Below are 20,816 nucleotides of genomic sequence, written 5' to 3' on the forward strand. Positions count from 1 at the left end.
AGTAGGGTTGATTTTATATTTATCCATCCATTCACTTTTTTTTACCCAAGTTTACCCTGGAATTGGAGACATCCATTTTAAGGATGAGCTTAGGGATGAAGGGCAGAGCTAAGCTGAAGGGCCATGTAGCATTAGAGATCCATTACATGTGGAGAAGCCAAAAACCTTATTTTAAATAATCTCTGAGAACCACAATGAGAGGAGGAGAAAGGAAGGACCACTTTGCAATATTATGATCACCTCTGCTACCAATAACATGAAGGGTCCCACCTTAAGCATGAGGTGAAGTAAGCAGTAGACCAGCAGTTGGGGTGGAGGCTGGGGAAGACTTGAAGAAGGTGGGATCTGAGATGGGTTTTTGAAAGAAGGTAGAAAAGCTAAGAAGCCAAGGGGAGGAAGGAAAGCATTCCAGGCATGGGGGACAGCAAATATAAAAGGCACAAAGACAACAAATAAAGCGTCATGTGCGAGCAATGCCAAGTAGGGTGGTATATCTGGCTTGTAGAGTCCATGAAAAGGAATAAAGTATAAGACTGAAAAGGTAGAAGGGGTCAGGTTGTGTCATTGTTCATTTGTTTCAATCACGTCCAATTCTTTGTGACCCCATTTGGGGTTTTCTTGGCAAAGATGCTAAAGTGGTTTGCTATTTCCTTCTCCAACTTGTTACTGATGAGGAAACTGAGGCAAACAGGGTTAAGTGATCTGCCCAGGGTCACATTGCTGGTAAGCGTCTGAAGCCAGATTTGAACTCATGAAGATGAGTCTTCCTGACTCCAGGCCCCACCACCTAGGTGCCAGTGGAATTTATATTTGATCCTAGAGGTAACAGGGAGCCACTGGAGGTGTGTATGGGTGTGTGTGTGTGTGTGTGTGTGTGTGTGTGAGAGAGAGAGAGAGAGAGAGAGAGAGAGAGAGAGAGAGACCAATACTTGCAGCAAAATCACTTTGGCATTTGGGTGAAGGACAGACTGGAGATGGGAGAAATGATACAGGGACACCAATTAGGAGGCTATTGCTATGGTCTAGACAAGAGGTGATGAAGGCCTGAACTAGGGTAGCATCCATGTGAGTGGAGAAAAAGTGGGAGAAATTACAAAGGTAGAAATGATAAGATTTTGTCAATGGATTAGACATGTGGAGTGAGTCTGAGCAGAAGAAGACACCAAGGTTTTGAGCATGAGAGACTGTGGGAGGATGTAGTGGTCCTTGCAGGCAGTGATAGGGAAATTTGGGAGCGAGGAGGAATTGGGGAAAAGATAATAAGTTCTATCTTGAAAGTGTTTGACTTGAGATGTACAAAAGGCAGTTGGTATGAGGCTATATCTGGCAATCATCTGCAGAGAGATGATAATTGAACGTGGCCATGACAGCAGATGTGATCACCAAGTGAACAAGTACAGTGGAAAGAGAGAAGAGGACGCAAGACAGAGCCTTAGGGGACACTCAACGGTTAACAGGAGTTATGTTGATGAAGATCTAGCAAAGGAGATTGAGAAGGAGTGGCTGGACAGGCAGGAGGAGGACCAGATAGCAGTGACAAGCAAAAGGAGAGGAAGGAGATGCTGATCAACAGCACCAGAGGCTGCAAAGCAAAATGAGGGCTGGGAAAAGGCCAATGGATTTGCCAATTAAGCAATCAGAGGTGGCCTTGACCTCTTATGCTTCTCTCATTTATAAAATAGGCCTAATAGTAATTGGTAAGGCCGTTGTGAGGAAAGCCCTTGGACGCTTCTACATACAGCACTAGGCAAATGTGAGCTACTCCTCTTGTTACCCTTTGGTGATTATTTTCTTCACTGCCACAAGACCCAATCTGTCCAAACCTCAGGTTTTAGTAGCTCAAGCTTACTTTAGTCACGTAACACTAGAGGATATTTACAACATGTGTCTGAGATGACGGACTCCAAAACTCTCAGACACTGAAAAATAATCTCTGTTATGAGAAGTGCCAGGTTATTAAAACTGTCTCTTCACCAAATATACAATGAAAAACAATTCAACTCCTACCAGGATATGAAAATAGATTAGAAGTGGATGGGTAGCACTAGATACAATTAAGGTGGCTTATACTTAGCTAAAGGTCTAGTAAGCTTAATTCTACAACGACACTGACAAACTGTCAATTTGGTAAAGAGAACTGAAATAACTTGAAAAATAACACTTAACTCTATGGTGAGTCACAGGTCCGTCCCTCTTCTGGTTGGACTATTGTCCTAGTTATCTCAACATAAATGAAATTTGATGACCTATTGTGGCCCAAGTTTCATACATTTACACCTTAATGCCTTCAATATAAATGCCATTGTCAATTGGTAAAGCCTTTCTCAGAAAAAAAAAAAAGCTTTTAAATGAATCAAATAAAATATATAGGATTACAGAAGAAACCAATTATCTTCAAATACAATTATAAAAAAAGACAAATGCTAGTTTTTTGATAGAGGTTTACATAGAGATGCATAAAAAGTATTTTACAAAATAGTCCTGCAAGGGGGAAAGTTGCAGAGCCCTGCTAACAATTCAGTGCAGCAGAATCTGTACAACAATATGACCCTGAACTGTCCTACATACAAGGAGTGGTGCCAGAGCTGGGTATTTTATTACAAAGAACAAAATAATCTTATTTTGATATTACCTGAACAATAAAAAGAGAGAGAAAGTTCTCTCCACCCAATGAATTAGTTTTGCCAACTTTTAAGAAAGGCTCTGATAACCTTCCTATGCAAAAATTCCGAGTTTACCATATCAGTCATCCATGGCTGTCATCTAACTGGCCACCTGCCATTTTTACAAGCATAAAATATTTAATCCCCTTACCTAATTAAAAAATGGCCACGTACATCCCCAATTGGATTTTAACTATTTCAGAATATTTTGGCATTTACCAAGTAGGAAGACTTAAATGATTTATGAAATCTTCAAAAAAAGATCTAGAGGACCTACATCATTCTTTTTTGTGTTCGATTATGTTCGATTTAATTCTTCTTAAATAACTGGTTAATTCTTTACTGCTCTACAATTGCAAAATAGAGCTTTATTTCCAATCATTCCATTGACATTTAAATGATATCAAGAAAGAGCATGTGGCATAGGGTCAAAAAGTCTGAGGTCAAATCGAGATTCTACTTTCTACATCATCTTGGCCATATCATTTGGCCTCTAGGAATCTTCACTTCCTCATCTGAAAATGGGGATAATATTTGCACCACCAACCTTATAGGGCTGTTGTGGGGAAAGTGCATAGTTGTGGAAATGTAAACTATTATTATTTGAGAGTGTAAGGTCCCTGAAAGTGAGAGCCACATGTGTGCTGTGGAAGGGCAGGGAGGTAGGAAGAGGTAGAGAGAAAGGAACATGGTGAGGTGAAGAGAACTGACTTGAATTCAAAATCTGCACTCAAATCTTTGCTACACCACATAATATATGTGTGAGTTTGGCTGACTCATTTAGTTTCTTTGTATTTCAGTTTCCTCATTTACAAAATGAAAGGGCAGAACCACTCAACTTAAATGATTTATTAAGTGCCTACTATTTATTCACAAGGTACTATCAGACCCTGTGGATTCAAAGACATGAAACAGTCCCTGACTTCAAGGGGCTTTCATGATTCCCAAAGTTTTTTTCAGTTATAAGACCTATGATCAGAGGCACTTTTAGATGGCATAGAGAACTCAGTTAGAAGGGAATATTTCCAAGATGAGCTTACATCTCAACCTAAGGACTTTTATTGACATTTTTTGTTTTTTATATCACTGAAATTTTCCTTCTTCCTCCTACCCCTGACTTCTAAGAGAGCCATTCCTTAAGTACAAAGAAATTTAAAAAAAAATAAAGAGGAAGAAGTGAAAAAAAATTCAGCAAAACTGATTAATACAGCAACAAAATAAGATGTTATATGCAATGTACCACACCCATGGATCTCTCTACCTCCTACCCACCTCTGCAAAGGAGTAGGGAAAGGTATCTTCTCATATCTCTTCTTTGGGGTCAAATTTGCAATTACTAATTTTGCAAAATTCATTTTTATTGTTGTTGGTTACTCTTCCCATGTATATTGCTGTAGCATCTGTGTATATTGTTTTCCTGGATCTGTTTACTTTACTTTGCATTGCTGTGTTGACATTTTCCCATATTTATCATACTCATTGTTTCCTACAGCTCAGTAACATTCCCTTACATTCAAGTACAAATTTGTTTTACCCATTCCCCAATCAATGGACATCTATTTTGTTTCTGGTTTTTTGCTACTATAAAAAGTACTTTAAACATTTTCATGTATATGAAACCTTTCTTTTTGTCAGTGACTGTATTGGGATATAGGCATAGGAGTTGAATCTATGGGTCAAAGGATGTGGACAAATTAGTGACGTTATTTGCACAATGCTAAACTGCTTTCCAGAATAGTTAGACACAGCCACTGAATCCTATCTTAAAGTAAACAGATTACAAAGCAGGATGAGCCAAACTTGTGACTTAAATTTTTCTCATTTGGTATGCAGCAGAAAATTCTTAAAGTAGGCTTATGACTCATCTCAAGTCTACCTGCGGTATAATCATAATTAAAATCATCATGATGCAAACCACAACTTCATAAGAAACCATTAACCAAATGAGCAATGAGAAATACCAATAATTGAATAGAGGCTCTGGCTTGCTTGCAGCACAAACCTTGAATGACTCTCTCTCTACTGTTTGCTAATTGTGTCGCTGAAACTTAAAACTTCATTGTCTCCACGGTAAGTACATGACTCTTTCCCTGTGCACTCCTGTGCCATCTACAGTGTGACCGGACGTTCTGTACTTCACACTTCTAGTTTCACCCCACCCCCTCCCAGAAGGGACATCCTAACTCAGAGATTCCAGCCTATGGTAAAACCATTTCAATTGTTAAATACTGCCTTCAGAAACCTGCAGAAAGCAATTGTTCAGCAAGAGGATCTTCTCAGTCAGGCAGAAAATGGCAACCGAGTCAAGCCTCAGGCACCAGTGGCTGCTGCCCTGCAGCCTCAGGGTAGGCTAACAGAACTGAATGAGAACATGCTGAAACAAAATCGCTCCTAACAAAAATCTGTTCAGAATCAGTCGTGTTGAGGCTGACTTAAATTTTTGTTTTGAGAATTGCTTAACATGCATTTAACTTTCATACAAAACCAAGTTTTTGCTGACTTCAAGATGCAGGCTCCCTCCCCCACATGAAGCAACACATTCCAGAAGATGTCAAGAAAGATCTGAATGAAGCTTTGGCTAGCAACTGTTTCTAATGATCCTAGATGATCGTTTTCTGATCACCAGCATAACACAGCCCAACATAAAACAAGCAGCTCATCTCTCCCTTTGAATGTCTACAATAGGCAAAATGATAGAGCAAAAAAAGGGCATTCTTTATGCCACTGAGTAGCTGTGCGACCCTGGGCTAGTCACGTTTCCTCTAGGAGACTTCCATTTGTACATCAGCAAAATGGAGGGGGGTGGGGCTGGACTAGCTGGCCTTTTAGATGCAGCCTGCTTACAATATTGCTTGAATACACAATTGCTGGAATGCTGGGACTCCATCATATTCTTTTGCCTTTCTTGTATTATTCTTCATTGTATTTGATTCTCCATAAGTATTGGCTCTCCAACCTGAGTGGAAGATCCTCGAGGAGAGAGGTCCGTGTCACCTACTTCTTTTTAATCCAATGCTAGCTGTGTAGTAGTTTTTGTAATATAGCTTATTGAAATGAATTTAAACATAAGGGTATAATTCTGGGGGAAAACCATTATAGTAGAAACAGGGCTTATATTTATTATCACTTGGTGTTGTTTTTCCTTGATTTTTGAAGGGTACCAATAACATCATGGGGTGATATCTTAACTTGAGAGTGAATTGGATTTAAGTGACGCAGAGTTGCACAAAGTCATCAACCTCACTCTCTCTTTCAAAGTGAGTAGCAAGACAAAAGTCAGGACAACTGGTGATGGCCCAGGATGCAGTGGATGACCTTGGCATCTTCAATGTCTGACCAAGCTCTAAGGCTCTACAGAGCCTGCTTCAGCAGCCTTTGTGGCTGTTGGAACAAACTGTTCTCATCTGCCTATTCTGCCAAGGGAAGTTTTCACATGCTTGGGGTAGACATCCCCCTAACTCACTGACAGGTTTGAGGCCTGTAGGTTATGCTCAACCTGGTTTAGTCAGTTTGCCAAGACACTTTTAGTGAGGTGTGGTTGCTGCACGTGCTACAGCTTCCTGGAGTCACATGTGAGAGTTGAGTGAATCAGGCGGGCACCAAAGGTTGATGAGTAGCCCTGAGAAGGTTTTGGCAAGCCCTCATACCAGAGGCGCTAGTTCTCCCTGAACAACCCATACACTCCTATTACCATTCAGTATTAACTAACTATAAAAAAGACCATAAAAAAGAAACAGAACCTGCCTTCTGTGAACAAATAAAAGGAGCTAAAGTACTCATTAGAAATGTGATTTTCAGGGGCAGCTAGGTGGCATAGTGGATAGAGCACCAGCCCTGAAGTCTGGAGGACCTGAGTTCAAATCCAGCCTCAGACCAAACACTTGACACGTATTAGCTGTGTGACCTTGGGCAAGTCACTTAACCCCGACTGTCTCATTAAAAAAAAGAGAAAGTGATTTTTAGAGCCATGAAAAATAAAATCTCATCCCCAGAGTTAGAAAATGGTAACTCTGTCATTTATCAAAGACTGATGATGTTCCATACATGATACACACATAGATTATAAGTCATACTTCTGAGAACAACCATTTTCTGCTTTTGAACTTTTGGAAAAAAAGATGGGCATTCAGAGGCTTTGTTATGGCTGACAGATTTGAAAGTACCTTGTACAGAGTGTCTCGAATAAGCCTCTCATCCATACATGTAGGTCCTACGGGGGTATCATATAAGATTTACAAATGAAGAAACTGAGACAGAGAGGTGATATGACTCATTTCTAACCACACAGCTGGATTCTGCGGTCATGTACAAACCCGAGGCCTCTCAGACTCCAAGTCTCCTGTTCTATTTCACAAAGCTTGGAGCTGCTGTGAACCAATCAAATCCTTAACCTGGGCTTTTCTGAGAATTTTACTTGTGCTCTCTTGAACACTTTTGTGCACACACAGGTACTTACTATAGGGAAAAATGGATAAAAGTACCAAACTTCATATGTTCAGACCCAACTAGAAACACTACATTTCTTTCTTATGGTATGGATGTTATTTAAGCAGAAACTTGTTGTATACTCAAAGAACTTTTCATGTTGTATAGCTCTAGCTTCCACAAAGATAATTCCACATAAACTGATTTACTGCTTTACTCCAAAGCTGTAAGCAGTTGCAATACTGAGTAAGCAGAATCTTTAGAGAAGTTCCTTTAGGCTTACACTGTATTTCCCCATATTCTGTCCGTAGTAGGGCTATAAATAGAGGACTCAAAATGTCATTAGGCCACTTTGAAGACCAAATGTATTTTTGTTTCCTTAAAAAGACTTGGATTTGGAAATGAGATAGCTCTCTTTACTTGTCCTAATTCATCTTATAGAAACAGGAATTATGACATGCTGATTCACATACACACAAATTCTCTAAGAGTTGGGGTCTAGGAGGGAACTACAATTCTTAACTCCTGTGTTGGTTTAATTAAATGCAAAATTGCCATTACATATCATTTGTTAATATATTAATTGGCTCTAAGAATATAATGATATTAGCTGACCTTTATATTATACTTGTGCCAACACCAAGAAAGAATAAATTTTTAAACAACGAACTCATCCTAAGATACACTAAAAGAAAATGTAGCGACATCCACAACAAGAAAACTCCTACAACTAGACAATCTATTGTTTAAATGATATTCTGACTGAACAACATGAATTTTCCCCTTTATTAACTTTTATATGAACACAAAAATGTGCCATGGAGAGAACAATTTATTTTCTTCCAGAAATGCCATCATTGGCCATAAAATCTTCTACAAAATTATATTCTCTAGAAAATAAATTGCCCAATAATTATTAAGCTTTTTATTATAGATTACATATTTCTGGCATTGTGATCATGTCATGTTCTAAGTTGAAAGGAAGCAAAGATCTACATCTTGAATCTCTGGCATAAACCTCTTGAAGTGACATTGTTTCACCACTCACTGAAGTCATCTCCCTGGCACAAGCAAAGGGAAAACTGCTTTCCAAAGGAAAAACTATTAGTAATAATTCTCCATACTTCTTATCAAGCTTATCAATGTTTTAAAGAACAGAGAAACTTCTGGGAAAAAAATTCTCTATATAAATAACATAAACAGATTTCAGTTTGTCAATAGATCTGAAATGAAATTTTAAAAAAGATTCCAGGTCTTCACCAATAGGAAAAATGAAATGAGTACATTCGTGCACAATTTTGAAAAGTCACAAGCTAAGGATCAGCACATAAAGGGAAACAAAAATCTTTTATTTAATGCCACCTCCATTACACAAAGTGAAGGATCTTAACTTATATTCTGCCATTCAGGAAAAATAAAACTCCTGACACCTGCAGATGTGACATCAGAAAGGAACCAAAATACACCAATCAACCTTCCTACCTCCAGAAGACAAGGAAAGCAGTCACTATAGCAAGGGAACATAAGATTCAAAATCTGGCAAAAAAATGAGGTGATATAAGTTGGCTCCAAACCATTAACAATGTTTTTTCAAAGATTGAGTTATAAGATTAACAGTTTGCCAGAGAATCAACTATTTATTCAATGTTAAAGCAAACATTTTTATTAACAAAATACTCCCTAAATTGCAAATAAAATATGTGAAATTTGATCCAACACCTGTAGCAAATGGGAAGGAGGTCCATGACAAAGGGTACTCTGTGGGTCTGAACACTGTGGAGTGTTCTCTGATCTTGTTCTAAAGAGAACAAAACCACACCCACTGCTGTCAATGTGGTTTATTCCTTCTTCTCAGATTTATCGAAATGAAAATTTCCTTTTTTTTTTCAAATGAAAATTTCTTAATCAGCACTTAGCACTTCTGAAAAGGTCTATTCCAACCCCCAAATTTTTAAACTTGATTCTTCAACAAGATATTCAAATATCTCCAAAATTTTAAGACAGCAGTAACAGATCACTACCACGTTGTTGTTTTAAAAGCCAATTAATGAACTAAACTTACATCATGCATGGAATCCAGTAGCTTAGTCAGCTGATAGAATCTTTGCCAGCTTTGCCCAGAGTTACTTGGACATTTTGTTACCATTTTTCGCAACTCTTTGATGTAATTTGTCCTCATTTCTTCAAATGCAACTTGGCTTTTGAGGCCATCCTTGGGAACTGTGTTGAAAAACACGGATATGATAAAACATTACACTGCTTTATAATTTAATAAGTTAATGTATATAAAACATCAATTAATGCATATAAATACTCTAAAATCTCTGGGCACTCATTTTCAGATGTATATTGAATATTATGAATGATACTCAAGAATAAACATAATTAGATACTTAAAGATTCACATACTAGCAATTATGCATGATATACAAAGGGTATATGCACTAAATCACATTATTATTCCTTACCTTCAAAGCATTTTACAAATCCTCGCTACTTAATTGTGCTAATACTTCAGATGTTAAAACATTCTAGTTGACCTATCAAACTACCTCCAACAGAGAAGCGTGTATTCCCAGAGCATTCCCTTTACATTCAGTGATTGATCTCCTGATGTGTGGGAGTGTGCTGCAATCTCTCATTAAGACATATCTTAGCAATCTTATGAACTGGCAAGAGGTAAATTCATGAGTCACAGAAAGAGGGTTAGGCGGGGCATGTGGCAGGGGGAAACCAGTTGTTCAGAAGGTGTTTTTTTCTAACACTAAATTTAATGATCCAAGACAATTAAAAATGATAGGATAGTGTACCTTTGTCAAAGTTCAGAATATAGTAGGTTTTTGTTTATGTTTACATAGTGGTTTGTATTTAAAGTGAAATGCCTCATTTTAAGTGTGATTTGTTTTCATGATATCATCTGAGTTAGGTTCTGAGTTTCAAAAGTGACTCTATGGGTTTATACTTATGCATTGCCTATTCACTTTTGAAAACTCATTACAAATTCACATGTATCATCAAATATATGCTAAAAACAAGGTAGATGTGATGTTGGTGATCAGGCACACCATGCAATTTCCAAATAAAATCAGTATCCTGAATATATGGGCATTTTACTACAAATCTTATTTCTGAAACTGTTAATGACTTCATCCCTGGATATAAAAAAAAATAAAAAAATGTTTTTGATTCTTGGTTCAGGTTAATTCATTTTCTGCCAATGAGAGGAGGGGAGAAAATGTGGAGAAATCTGTTATTAGCACCTGCCCATATTGCTGATGGGCTCGTGATCAATATTTTAAAAAACCTTGTCATAAAATTCATACTTTTAAAAATAAATTCTCTACTTCTTTAAGTTGTTCAGTCAACAAGCATTTGTTAACAACATATCCATCAGTTTTGCAGTTACTACTGAAGAGTAATAATGGAGGATGTTGGCTGACTAAAACTGTAAATTCAGTTTTTATCCGGAATTCTAAAATTAGGTCCAAACTTCAGAAGAGCACTGGAAAGTTGCACAAATCAAACACTAATATAAAAAGAATCTGTAGGTCTAAATCACACATGTCCGTAGTGAGGCTTATTTCTTCATGTTATAAAATTCCACCAAGGAAATCTATAGCTTTCCTTCATAGTACATTAAATGTAACACCAACTGGAGTGAGAAGGGAACCTTACATTTTTATTAGAGGCTTCACTACTGTCTTTTAGGTCATTAATGCTTGGCAAATCTACTTAGATCAAATTAGGCATTCTTCTTAAGCCTTTAGATTTTTGATGGTTGTTTTACTCAGATTCTGAAGTTATTAAACTTTATGCCAAGTATTATTACTTATGAGAGGCAGCATGGTATACTGGGTATAGTATTCAGTCTCAGGAAGCTCTGGGCTTGAGTCCTGCCTCTGACACATCCTGGCTGAATGACCAACCCTTGGGCAGGTCACTTGGGTCTCAGGCAACTCTTTATGACTATGAGTTGCAGAACAGGTGCTGATCTGCATTGGAAAAGAGAATCTCCTCATCAGGAATTGCCTGTACCCATGAAATCACAGGTCTGGTTTCCCTCCCACCTCCATTATTACTTTTACTTTATTGCTAAAACTAAAATGTATCCTATTTCTCAGCCAGATTTTCCAAAAATTTAAATAAACCCATAAATAAAGAGGACTTAAGCAAAACATCACACTTTGGATATCAGCCCAGAGTTCTGATTTTACTTATTAAATGCGGCAGGCCTTGCTTTTGGAAATCTTCCAAAAATCTATGGGCTGGAGAAGAGCACAAAAGAAAAAATTGAGATATAATATCTACTTTCTTCTACATGCAGAAGGTGCAAAATGATGTCATCATCAATAAAATGCTCCTAAATATATTTTACATTGCCTAGCAGGTATGTGATTTCAGTATCCCCAAATCAGAGGAAAAGTTCTCATGCCTTCTTTCATATGTTATTATGGGAAATTCAGTGAAACTTTTAAGGTCATTTACTTTTCTTTATCTAAAAATTGTGATACTCAAATATTGGAAAAAGAAAAAAATAATCATAGTAGGCACCATAATGATAGCATTGTCTGTTCTTGACTCAATCAGTTTATATGAGAAAGTAGGAGACAACTCACTTAGACTAAGTAGTCTAGGTCAAGCAATAGACACCACATACACCGGAATTCACTGAAAATTCAATTAATTTATAATGTTGGCATATTTTTCCAAAACCTTTTTTGTTACTAGAGGTTAAAAAAGAAATGAATCAATTAACCAGAGAGGTGGAAGGAAGATGGCAAGCTGAGTGTGAGTGTGAGTGTGTGAGTGTGTGTGTGTGTGTCTGTTTCAGGGAGGAGGGTATAATCTTAAACTCTCAAATCAGCATGAATCATAGTTCTGAGACTTTAGCACCACAGCTAGATATCTTGAAGTAAAAAGTCCACAAAATTACTACGTTACCATGTACAGTCTAAATAATATGAAGTTTGATTGCAGAAGTCAGAAGACTATCTGTCCTTGAGGCTGATGTGAAAGATCATGGAGGGAGTGTAGTTCAAGCATGGAGAAATGAAAAAGGCTGGGTTTGAAATCAGAGGACCTGAGTTCCAATGCTGACTGTTCACTTACTGTGACCTTGGGCAAGTCACTTTATCTCTGGAACTCTTTCTCTTCATCTGTAAAATGAGAGGTTTGGACTAGATGACCTCTCGGACCGAATGGTCCATTTAGCCCAATGGTTCTCAAACTTTTTGGTCTCATGACCCTTTTACAATCTTAAAAGTAAATAAGGAACCCTAAAAACTTTTGTTTTGTGGGTTACTTCTCTCGAGATATACCATATTAGAAGTTAAAACTTATGCATTTAAAAAATTTATTGATTCATTAAAATAACTCCATCCACGTTAACAATAACATATTTTTAATGAAAATAAATATATTTTCCAAAACAAAAAATAAAAAGAGTGGCACTTTTTACATATTTTTGCAAATCTCTTTAATGTCTGGTTTAATAGAAGACAGCTGGATTCTCATATCTGCTTCTTCATTTATTCTGTTGTGATATGTCATTTGGCTGAAATATGCGAAGAAAATCTGTCCTTACACAGTTATGTAATCGGAAAAGGGAGGAGTATTTTAATAGATAAATAATGTCTTAGTATTATGATAACAGTTTTGACCTCATTGTTGTTCAGTCATGTCCGACTTTTCGTGACTCCATGGACCATAGCATGCCAATGCTGTCCATGGGGTTTTGTTGCCAAAGATACTGGAATGGTTTGCTATTTTCTTCTCCAGTGGATAAAAGCAAATAGAGTATTAAGTGACTTGCCCAGAATCACACAGCTAACAAGCGTCTGAGGCTGAATTTGAACTCAGTTCTTCTTGACTCTGGGTCCAGTGCTCTATCCACTGAGCCACCTAGGTGCCTCAAGACTTTATAAACCCCCTGAAAGGGTCTGAGTGACCCCTAAGTGGACCACACCTAGAGAACCACTGATTAAGTCCAATTGTCCATTTTTCAGATGAAGAAACTAGGGACCAGAGGAGAAGTGATTGCTCCAGGGTTACAGAGTTAGTGACTGAGCTACTGAGATGGTCTGTAGGACTGGAATATTGGGGAATTACAAGTTACATGTGATGCAGAGTGAGGGCAAACCATATACTTTGGATCAAACTAAACAGTAAGATCTCTTTTCTGAGCTCTAGTCCAGCAACGATGGCCCATTGGATACCTTGAATTAGATGTATCGTAGAGATCTCAAACACAACAAATCCCCAACTGCCCCCATTATCCTTCTTCTAAATTTCCCTATTTCTGTTAAGGGCATCACAATAATAAGTTACCCAGATCTGCAACCTCCCTGTCACCTTCCCCTCCTTACTTTGAAATATGCCACTACTGCATACTATCTCACATTTGCCTCTGTAATTTTAGCTTTTTAAAAAATTATGGGAAATGCCTAGTTCATAAATTTTGTTCCATACTACTAAAGTTATACAACTCAGTTAAGAGTAACCTAATCCTGGCACAAATCAAATCTTTTCCCCCCTTATTCTTGTAAGCAATTAGAATATTGTATTCAAGTGAAGAGAAAAAGAAATTAAGAAAAAGTCCTGGGATGGACATCAATTTACTTGTGCTTAGGAGCAGCAACACCTTCATTATGGTATACTCTTCAAAAGTAAGCTGTAGACGAACAAACTGAAGGCTGATCTGGTGCATCCCTTGGCACAATTCATACATGGCAGACTGACGCATCTTCTCTCTGCAAAAGAAAAGAAGAAAAAAGTCTTGAGAATTTTGTCTTGTTATAAAACCCAGAATAGCAGGCCAAAATGTAACTGGCCAAGATAATGTCATAAATGAGATCTGAGTCAGAGTTTTTCTTCCCTTCTCAACATAGAGCAGATGAATCTTTTGCTGACAGGAGCGACATTGTTTAAAAGAAAATTCTTTGTCATCATTCTTTTAAAGACAAAGAATGGTGGTGACATCTATTCCTAGACCCTGAGACAGCATCAGAACTCCTAAAATCATTCTTCTTCCACTAATAACATTATTTTTGCTTATGTCGAGCAATATTAACCTATTGCCATTCTCATTAACAATTAGGATTGGGCTGCTGAGATGGTCTTGTAGGACTGGAATGTTGGGGCAATTGCAACAAGTTACAACAAGCCCCATATTTTGGATCAAACTTAACAGCAAGATCTCTTTTCTGTGCTCCAGTCCTACAACAACAATGGCTGGGCCATTGGCTATTTTGAATTGGATGTACACAATGTGTCCAAGGCTGACCTCTTTTTCCTTTTTCCACACTTGCCTCTTTCTGATGAGAGTACCACCATGTGAAGTCACCCAGGTTCACAACCTGTGTCACCTTCCATTCCTCACTTTCAGATATGCCACGTACACGACCAGTTACTAAATCATGTCATTTCTACCTCCATAACATTTCTCATAAGTTATTTCCACCACTGCGACATCTCCACAGAGCTCCTTCTCTTCATTCAAATTCAGGCCTTTATCATCTCTCATGTAGACTCCTGTAATATGATCTCCTAATTGGTTTTTCTGCCTCAATTCTTTGCCCACACCAATTCATCCTTCACATAGCAGACAGAGATTTTCCTAAAATGCAGGTCTGATTATGCATTTCAAATCTCTTGACCATCATTGCAACTCCAGTGTGGCCAACATTAGTGTCAGATATAAGCTGTTTATACCTGTTTGTCACTTAAAGTTCTTCCCAGCCAGACCACATTTCTCTTTTCCAGCCTTATCAAACACTACTACCCTCTTTGAACACAAAAGCACAGCCAAACTAGCTTTCTTCCTCTTCCTTACCACGCAACACTCCTACTCTCATCTCCATGGCTTTGCCCTGGCTGTTCACCAGGACTAGGATGTATTCCCTTTCTACCTACACTTACTAACTTTCCCTTTCTTCCCCTCACCTGCCAGGCCCTCCCCTCCAAGATTACCTTGTACTAATCTAAACCCCTGTCAAACTGAAAGCTTTTGAAGGGCAGGGGATATATTTCGTTGTCTCTAAAGCCCCCAAACTAGAAAAATGCCTAACGTGGTTGATGCTTGTTAATTGGTTAGCAAGGATTTAGAGGCCCTTGATTTCAAACAAACTGTCTATTCATTCCTTGGTACTTCCATTTAATGTCTCTCTAATTCCTTTAACGACCCAAAGTTTCATTGTGAATGGCAGAATAAGGTAAAAAAATGTTGACAGTAAGGAAAGCAGCGATGCATAGTAGTCAGTGCAATAGAGAGGAATCAGGAGATCTGTAAGTATTCTAAGAAGCTGTGACATCTTGTATAAATCACTTCACATCCCTAAGTCTTAGTTTTCTCATATATAAAATGAAGAAGTTGAACTAGATCAGGTGTTTTTAACCTATTCTGTAATATGAATCCCACTAGCTCTGTGGTAAAACCCATGGACTTCTTTTCAGAATAATGTTTTTAGATATGTAAAATAAAAGATACAGGATTAATAATGGAAACCATTTACACTGAGATCTCTGTTAGTCTGTCTTGGTATCTCAAATAAGCTCAAAAACTTCAAGTTAAGAACCCCTGGACTACATGATCTAAATTGAATTCTGGAAAACAGGTAAAATTTTATGGTGCAGTTTATAAAAATAAAACTAAATTTATGACCACAGCAGATTTGTGGTCTATATTATAAAGAAACTGAGAGATCAGTGTAGCAAGACATCTGCCTATTAAAGACAGTAGTGGGGGTGAGAAAGAATGAAGGCAACTCTCTGCTTCTGAATGATCAACATTGGCACTCCCTCAAAATGGCACCCATTCCTAAATCTGCTATTTTACTTTGTAAATACTGTGTTCACTTTTGCTGATTTATGTATGTGTGTGTGTGTGTACATATATATATATGTACACACACACACACACACACATATATATCAAGTTACTTGACACATACATAATAAAAGTGAATCAGGGAATGACAATTAATTACTTCTCACTGGATGGATATGTACTATAGCATCTTGAAATATACCTCCAAAAAGCTGGAGGCACTGGTAAGTGGATGTTATTTGGTATTTTAAACTATCCCTCCCCTCAACTTTATCTCACTTTCCTCTTCTTATGCTAACAAAAAACGAAACACTACACTGTCCGAAAGATATATGTTAATAACATCTTTAGAATTTAAGCTCCAAAAGGGCAGAAATTACATCTTTTTTTTCTAATCAATTTCTGAAATAACATACAGTTCCAAGATCATGAAGGATATTTTAAGTAGATAATATTTGATGAAATTTGGGGAAAAGCAAATGAAAGACCAACTAGAAACATTGAAATATGCTAATATCATGTACTTTGATAACGTTTTTCTTTCTCAGAAAAAAAAAACTGGTTTCTGAAGTCCCTGAAATATCGAGATGGGCTCCTATATAAAGCAGCTTAATAAGGATGATTAAAGCCTCTGTTAACTGTCTCTATGCATTGATGGAATAAATAATGAATGTATATATGCATGTTCAAAACTGGAATTTGTGGACTCACATCCTCAGCCTTTCCATATGATGCTCACCACACACAAAATGGACAAGGCTGCAAAACCCCAGCCCTTACAGCTGATCCCAGAAACCTCATCATTATGTTTGAGTAAATGAAACATTGTGTTGCACGGTCAGTATAACAGATGGTCCCTGTCTCTAGTTTGTTATGTTTTTATTTTACTTTTTAGAAAATAATATGCACACAGTCTCATGGCTTATGATAAAAATAACCTCAATTTAAACACTGAAATCAATCCAGCTTTACTGTTTTTGACATTTAAAAAAGTAGTCTTGCTAGATTTTTCTTTTATCGATGAAGCAAAACATATCTGAAGGAGAACCATTATGCTCATTTGAATTTTGATCATGTTATTATTTCTGATGGTGTTTACTTCATCCATTCACAGCAAGGGCAGGATTCTGGACTTTACTTCCAGGAATCGCTTGCGGATATTATTTTATTGTTCACTTTACTGGGCTAATATACAAAAAGAAAGAGTTGTATTCAATAGTCTCTTTGACGTGCATCAAATCGCTATTAACTTTGTGCAGTACAATTCAACTACTACCTAAAAGCTAATTCAGTGTTTGGCAGTCACTTTAATTGGTGTTCTAGAAAGGATATATTTCTGAAAGAATTTATTTTTCCCCCTAATTACATGTAAAAACAATTTTTAACATTTAAAAAAAATTGAGCTCCAAGTTCTATCCCTCTCTCCTCCCCTCACCCTTCCCTAAGACGGTAAGCAATCTGATATAGGTTATATATGTGCAATCATGTAAAACATTAGAAGGGATATATTTTTAAAGAATTGCAATAGGTCTTTAGCCCCAGAACTTCCATTGACCTGAAAGGGTTTGGAGCATAAAGAAAGACATGTTACAATCTGGAAATCTAAAAGGGGTGAGAATCACAATTACAGGAGAATCATGATATAGGTAGCTACGTGGCATAGTGAATCGTGAGTGAACCTGAAGTCAGGAAAATCTGAATTTGTATTTTGTCTCAGACACACTTAGTAGTTGTGTGACCCTGGGTAAGTCAATTAACTTCTCTCAGTCTGTTTCCTCATCTGTATATTGAGGATAACACCTAGATTGTTGTAAGGATCAAATAAGACACATATATAAATGACACTGTAGACAGCCTTCATGTATTAATATTTTATCTACATATTACACAATTTTTGTGAAACAGCTTTTCATAAACTATGGATCTTTCTAGTATTTATGTCTGTAGCACAGGGTATCTGTTTATGTGGTTTAGGGATAGTGTGAAAAGGCACAGATAATAAGATATATAGCTGTAGCCTCCTTTCATAGGATCATGAGCTTTGAAATTGGAAAGGTCCCTAGAGATCATCTGTCCTAAGCTTCTTATAAACAAACATGAGCTATAAAACTTTGGGCTTGTAAGACAGATATTTTGTGGGCGACCAATAGTAAGATAAACTGATTCTTTGCTTCACAAGGCGAAGCTCAACATTAATGACAGGATTCTTTTACTGGATGCCTTAGTGCAATGAAAACAGAATTCATTACCAAAATTAGTTTTTAAGTTAAAATTGCAAGAACACAACTGCTGTATAAAGAAAGGTGCAACCTATGGATACTACAAATGGATATATAACGAAATAAAGAAATTTAACATCAGAGACTTAGCAACTAACAGATCTCATTGAGTCTGACTCCCTCATTTTGCAGACAATGAAACTGAGGCCCAGAGAAAAATGAAGTGATTTGCCCAAGGTCACACAACTAACAAGTAGCAGAGTCAGGGTCTCTACCGACTGCACCACATTGCCTCTATTAACTTAATTATCCAGGACAATAATGGGATATCTGGTATGGACGGATGAAAATCATGGGTCACCTACTCAGCTGTGTTAGGACTTGAGGTCTGTTCTCTATAGCACAATGTCTGGCTTCATGTCCAGTGTCCATGACACCCCACTAGCTTGGGGATAAGGGCTAATAAGGATATGAAGTTAGAATTATGAATATAACTAACTGACTGGACTGATTATGCTTATGGATTTCTTAGGATTTGCCACACACTCCAACGTAGTTTACGTTAACATTTTATAAATCCAATTTCTAAAACTGAATTGATAAGCAGGCTCATATAAATTTACTAAAAAAAACCCTATAAGGATTTTTATAGGGAAAAAGGGGCTGCTGCAGGTGTCTGGTGAGTAAATACATTATCAAATTAGACAGTGTATGTAGGTAGAGGTTTTGTAAACCTTAAAAGCGCCACATAAATATCATCTATTATTGTCATCACAATGTCTCTCTTTATCCCCTGGCCTGCAGCAAAGCACTACTATAAATGATTGTTTCATTTGCCTATGTTTCCTGAGTGCGTAGGCTGGGTACGCTCATGCGGGCCTCAGGTGGTGATAACCTCAGCTGCAAGCTCAGATACCTTTTTATTAATCTTAAAGACACAGACTGTTGGAACTCTTATAGTTAGAAGGAAGATGACAGAATAAATAATGAAGCATAAAGCTTTTTCTTATAAAATAAGGATTTATATTATGTTCTTCTGATCGTTTTATGCACTAACAAGTCGAAGGGAAGGAGACATTCTCTGCTGTTCTAGACTTGGAACTAGGATCAGTGAGGCCAACTCAATAAGAGAAAAACTTTTTAATGTTGAGTTGTCCAGATGATGGAAGGGACTTCCTTAAAAAGTGGACAGCCTGGAGGGATCAGGAGGAGGTTGGATGACAGCCTGCCAAGGATATTATAGAGTAGAGTCCTGTATGGAATGAGAAGTCAGATTAGGTAGGGGGCTCTCAACTGTTTTTGTGTCATGGGACTCCTTCGGCAGTCCGGTAAAACCTCAGGAACCATTCTCTGAACAACATTTTAAAATGATTGAAGGAAATGCTAAATTTGTTAGAGATTAATGAAAATAGAGAGATAATTTCTCCATCTAAGTTCATGGACTCCCTCAACTGTATCCAGAGATACCATGAGGGTACATGGACCTCAGATTAAGAGCCCTTGAATTAGATGATTTCCACTCTAAAGTCCCCTCTATTTCAAACATCCTATGTTTGTCAGGGTAGCTGGTGGTACAGTGGATAGAATGCCAAGCCTGGAGTCAGGAAGACTCATCTTCCTGAGTTCAAATGTGGACTCAGACACTTACTACCTGGGTGACCCTGGGCAAGTCACTTAATCCTATTTACCTCAGTTTCCTTAGCTGTAAAATGAGCTAGAGAAGGAAATGACAAACCACTGCAGTATCTTTGCCAAGAAAACCCTAAATGGGTTCACAAAGAGTCAGGCAAGACTGAACAACACTTTGGGCAGTTAGGTGGCACAGTGGATACAGAACTGGGCCTGGAGTCAGGAAGATCTGGCCTCAGATACTTATTAGCTGTGTGAGCCTGGGCAGGTCACTTGACTCTGTCTGCCTCAGTTTCCTCATCTGTAAAATGTAGTGGAGAAGGAAATAGTAAACCACTCCACTATTTTTGCCAAGAAAACCTCAAACAAGGTTATGAAAATTTGGACACGACTGAGAAATGGGACTGAACAAATGTTTGTCATCATCTAAAAGCAAGAATTCAAGGCTAGATTAATTTATACTACTTTTTGAAGGGGAAAAAAACCAGTTCATTCTTAAAATGCACTTACTGCTAACTTTAAAAGAGATGAATTTTTATTACTTGAGAAAATATTCTCCCACAAAATATATAAAAAGTAACTCCTCCCTCAGATAATGCCATTTCTCACTGTCATTTCCTGTCTAGAGTCTTATTTCATCTAATACTAGAACTAGAGTTTGAGAAATGATGGCAGTATTCTTTATGTTTCAGTGGGTAAGGAGCTCATGAGGAAACATGGGAACATGGAGCTATTCTAATTCTTGATTTCTATAACTTTAAGTACATTATTTAATTTCGGTTAACTGTCTCACTTGTAAAAAGATGGGCAGTTCAAAGGGTCTTTAACATGGCATTTTTAAAATGAGCACAAGGCTTATCACTTGGTTTCTTTGAATAATTCCCTGATCACAGAGAAACAGACTGCTATTGTGAGAAGGGGTGAAAGTAAATAATTTTTTTCTCAAATAATTACAAATGATGCCTCATAATGCCCCAAAATGTAACAGTCAATTTCTTCCCAGCACCAATTTTAATTTCTTGGAATTTAATTTGGAATTTGGTTTTAGGTCATACC

General features: G+C 37.4%; 1 protein-coding gene across 4 annotated transcripts in view; it reads right to left on the reverse strand.

Moving 5' to 3' along the window:
- Window positions 1-20,816, reverse strand: part of NR3C2 (nuclear receptor subfamily 3 group C member 2) — a 375,105-nt gene that overhangs the window by 31,034 nt on the left and 323,255 nt on the right. For all 4 annotated transcript variants that reach the window (XM_027866801.1, XM_027866799.1, XM_027866798.1 and 1 more), the window contains exons 7-8: window positions 13,707-13,837; window positions 9,151-9,308 (exon numbers count right to left, since the gene is read on the reverse strand). In XM_027866801.1, coding sequence (XP_027722602.1) covers window positions 9,151-9,308; window positions 13,707-13,837 — 289 coding nt within the window. The remainder of the gene's footprint in view (window positions 1-9,150; window positions 9,309-13,706; window positions 13,838-20,816) is intronic.

This window comes from Vombatus ursinus, unplaced genomic scaffold, assembly GCF_900497805.2.
Source record: "Vombatus ursinus unplaced genomic scaffold, bare-nosed wombat genome assembly UNPS02014784.1, whole genome shotgun sequence".
Lineage (NCBI taxonomy): Eukaryota > Metazoa > Chordata > Mammalia > Diprotodontia > Vombatidae > Vombatus > Vombatus ursinus.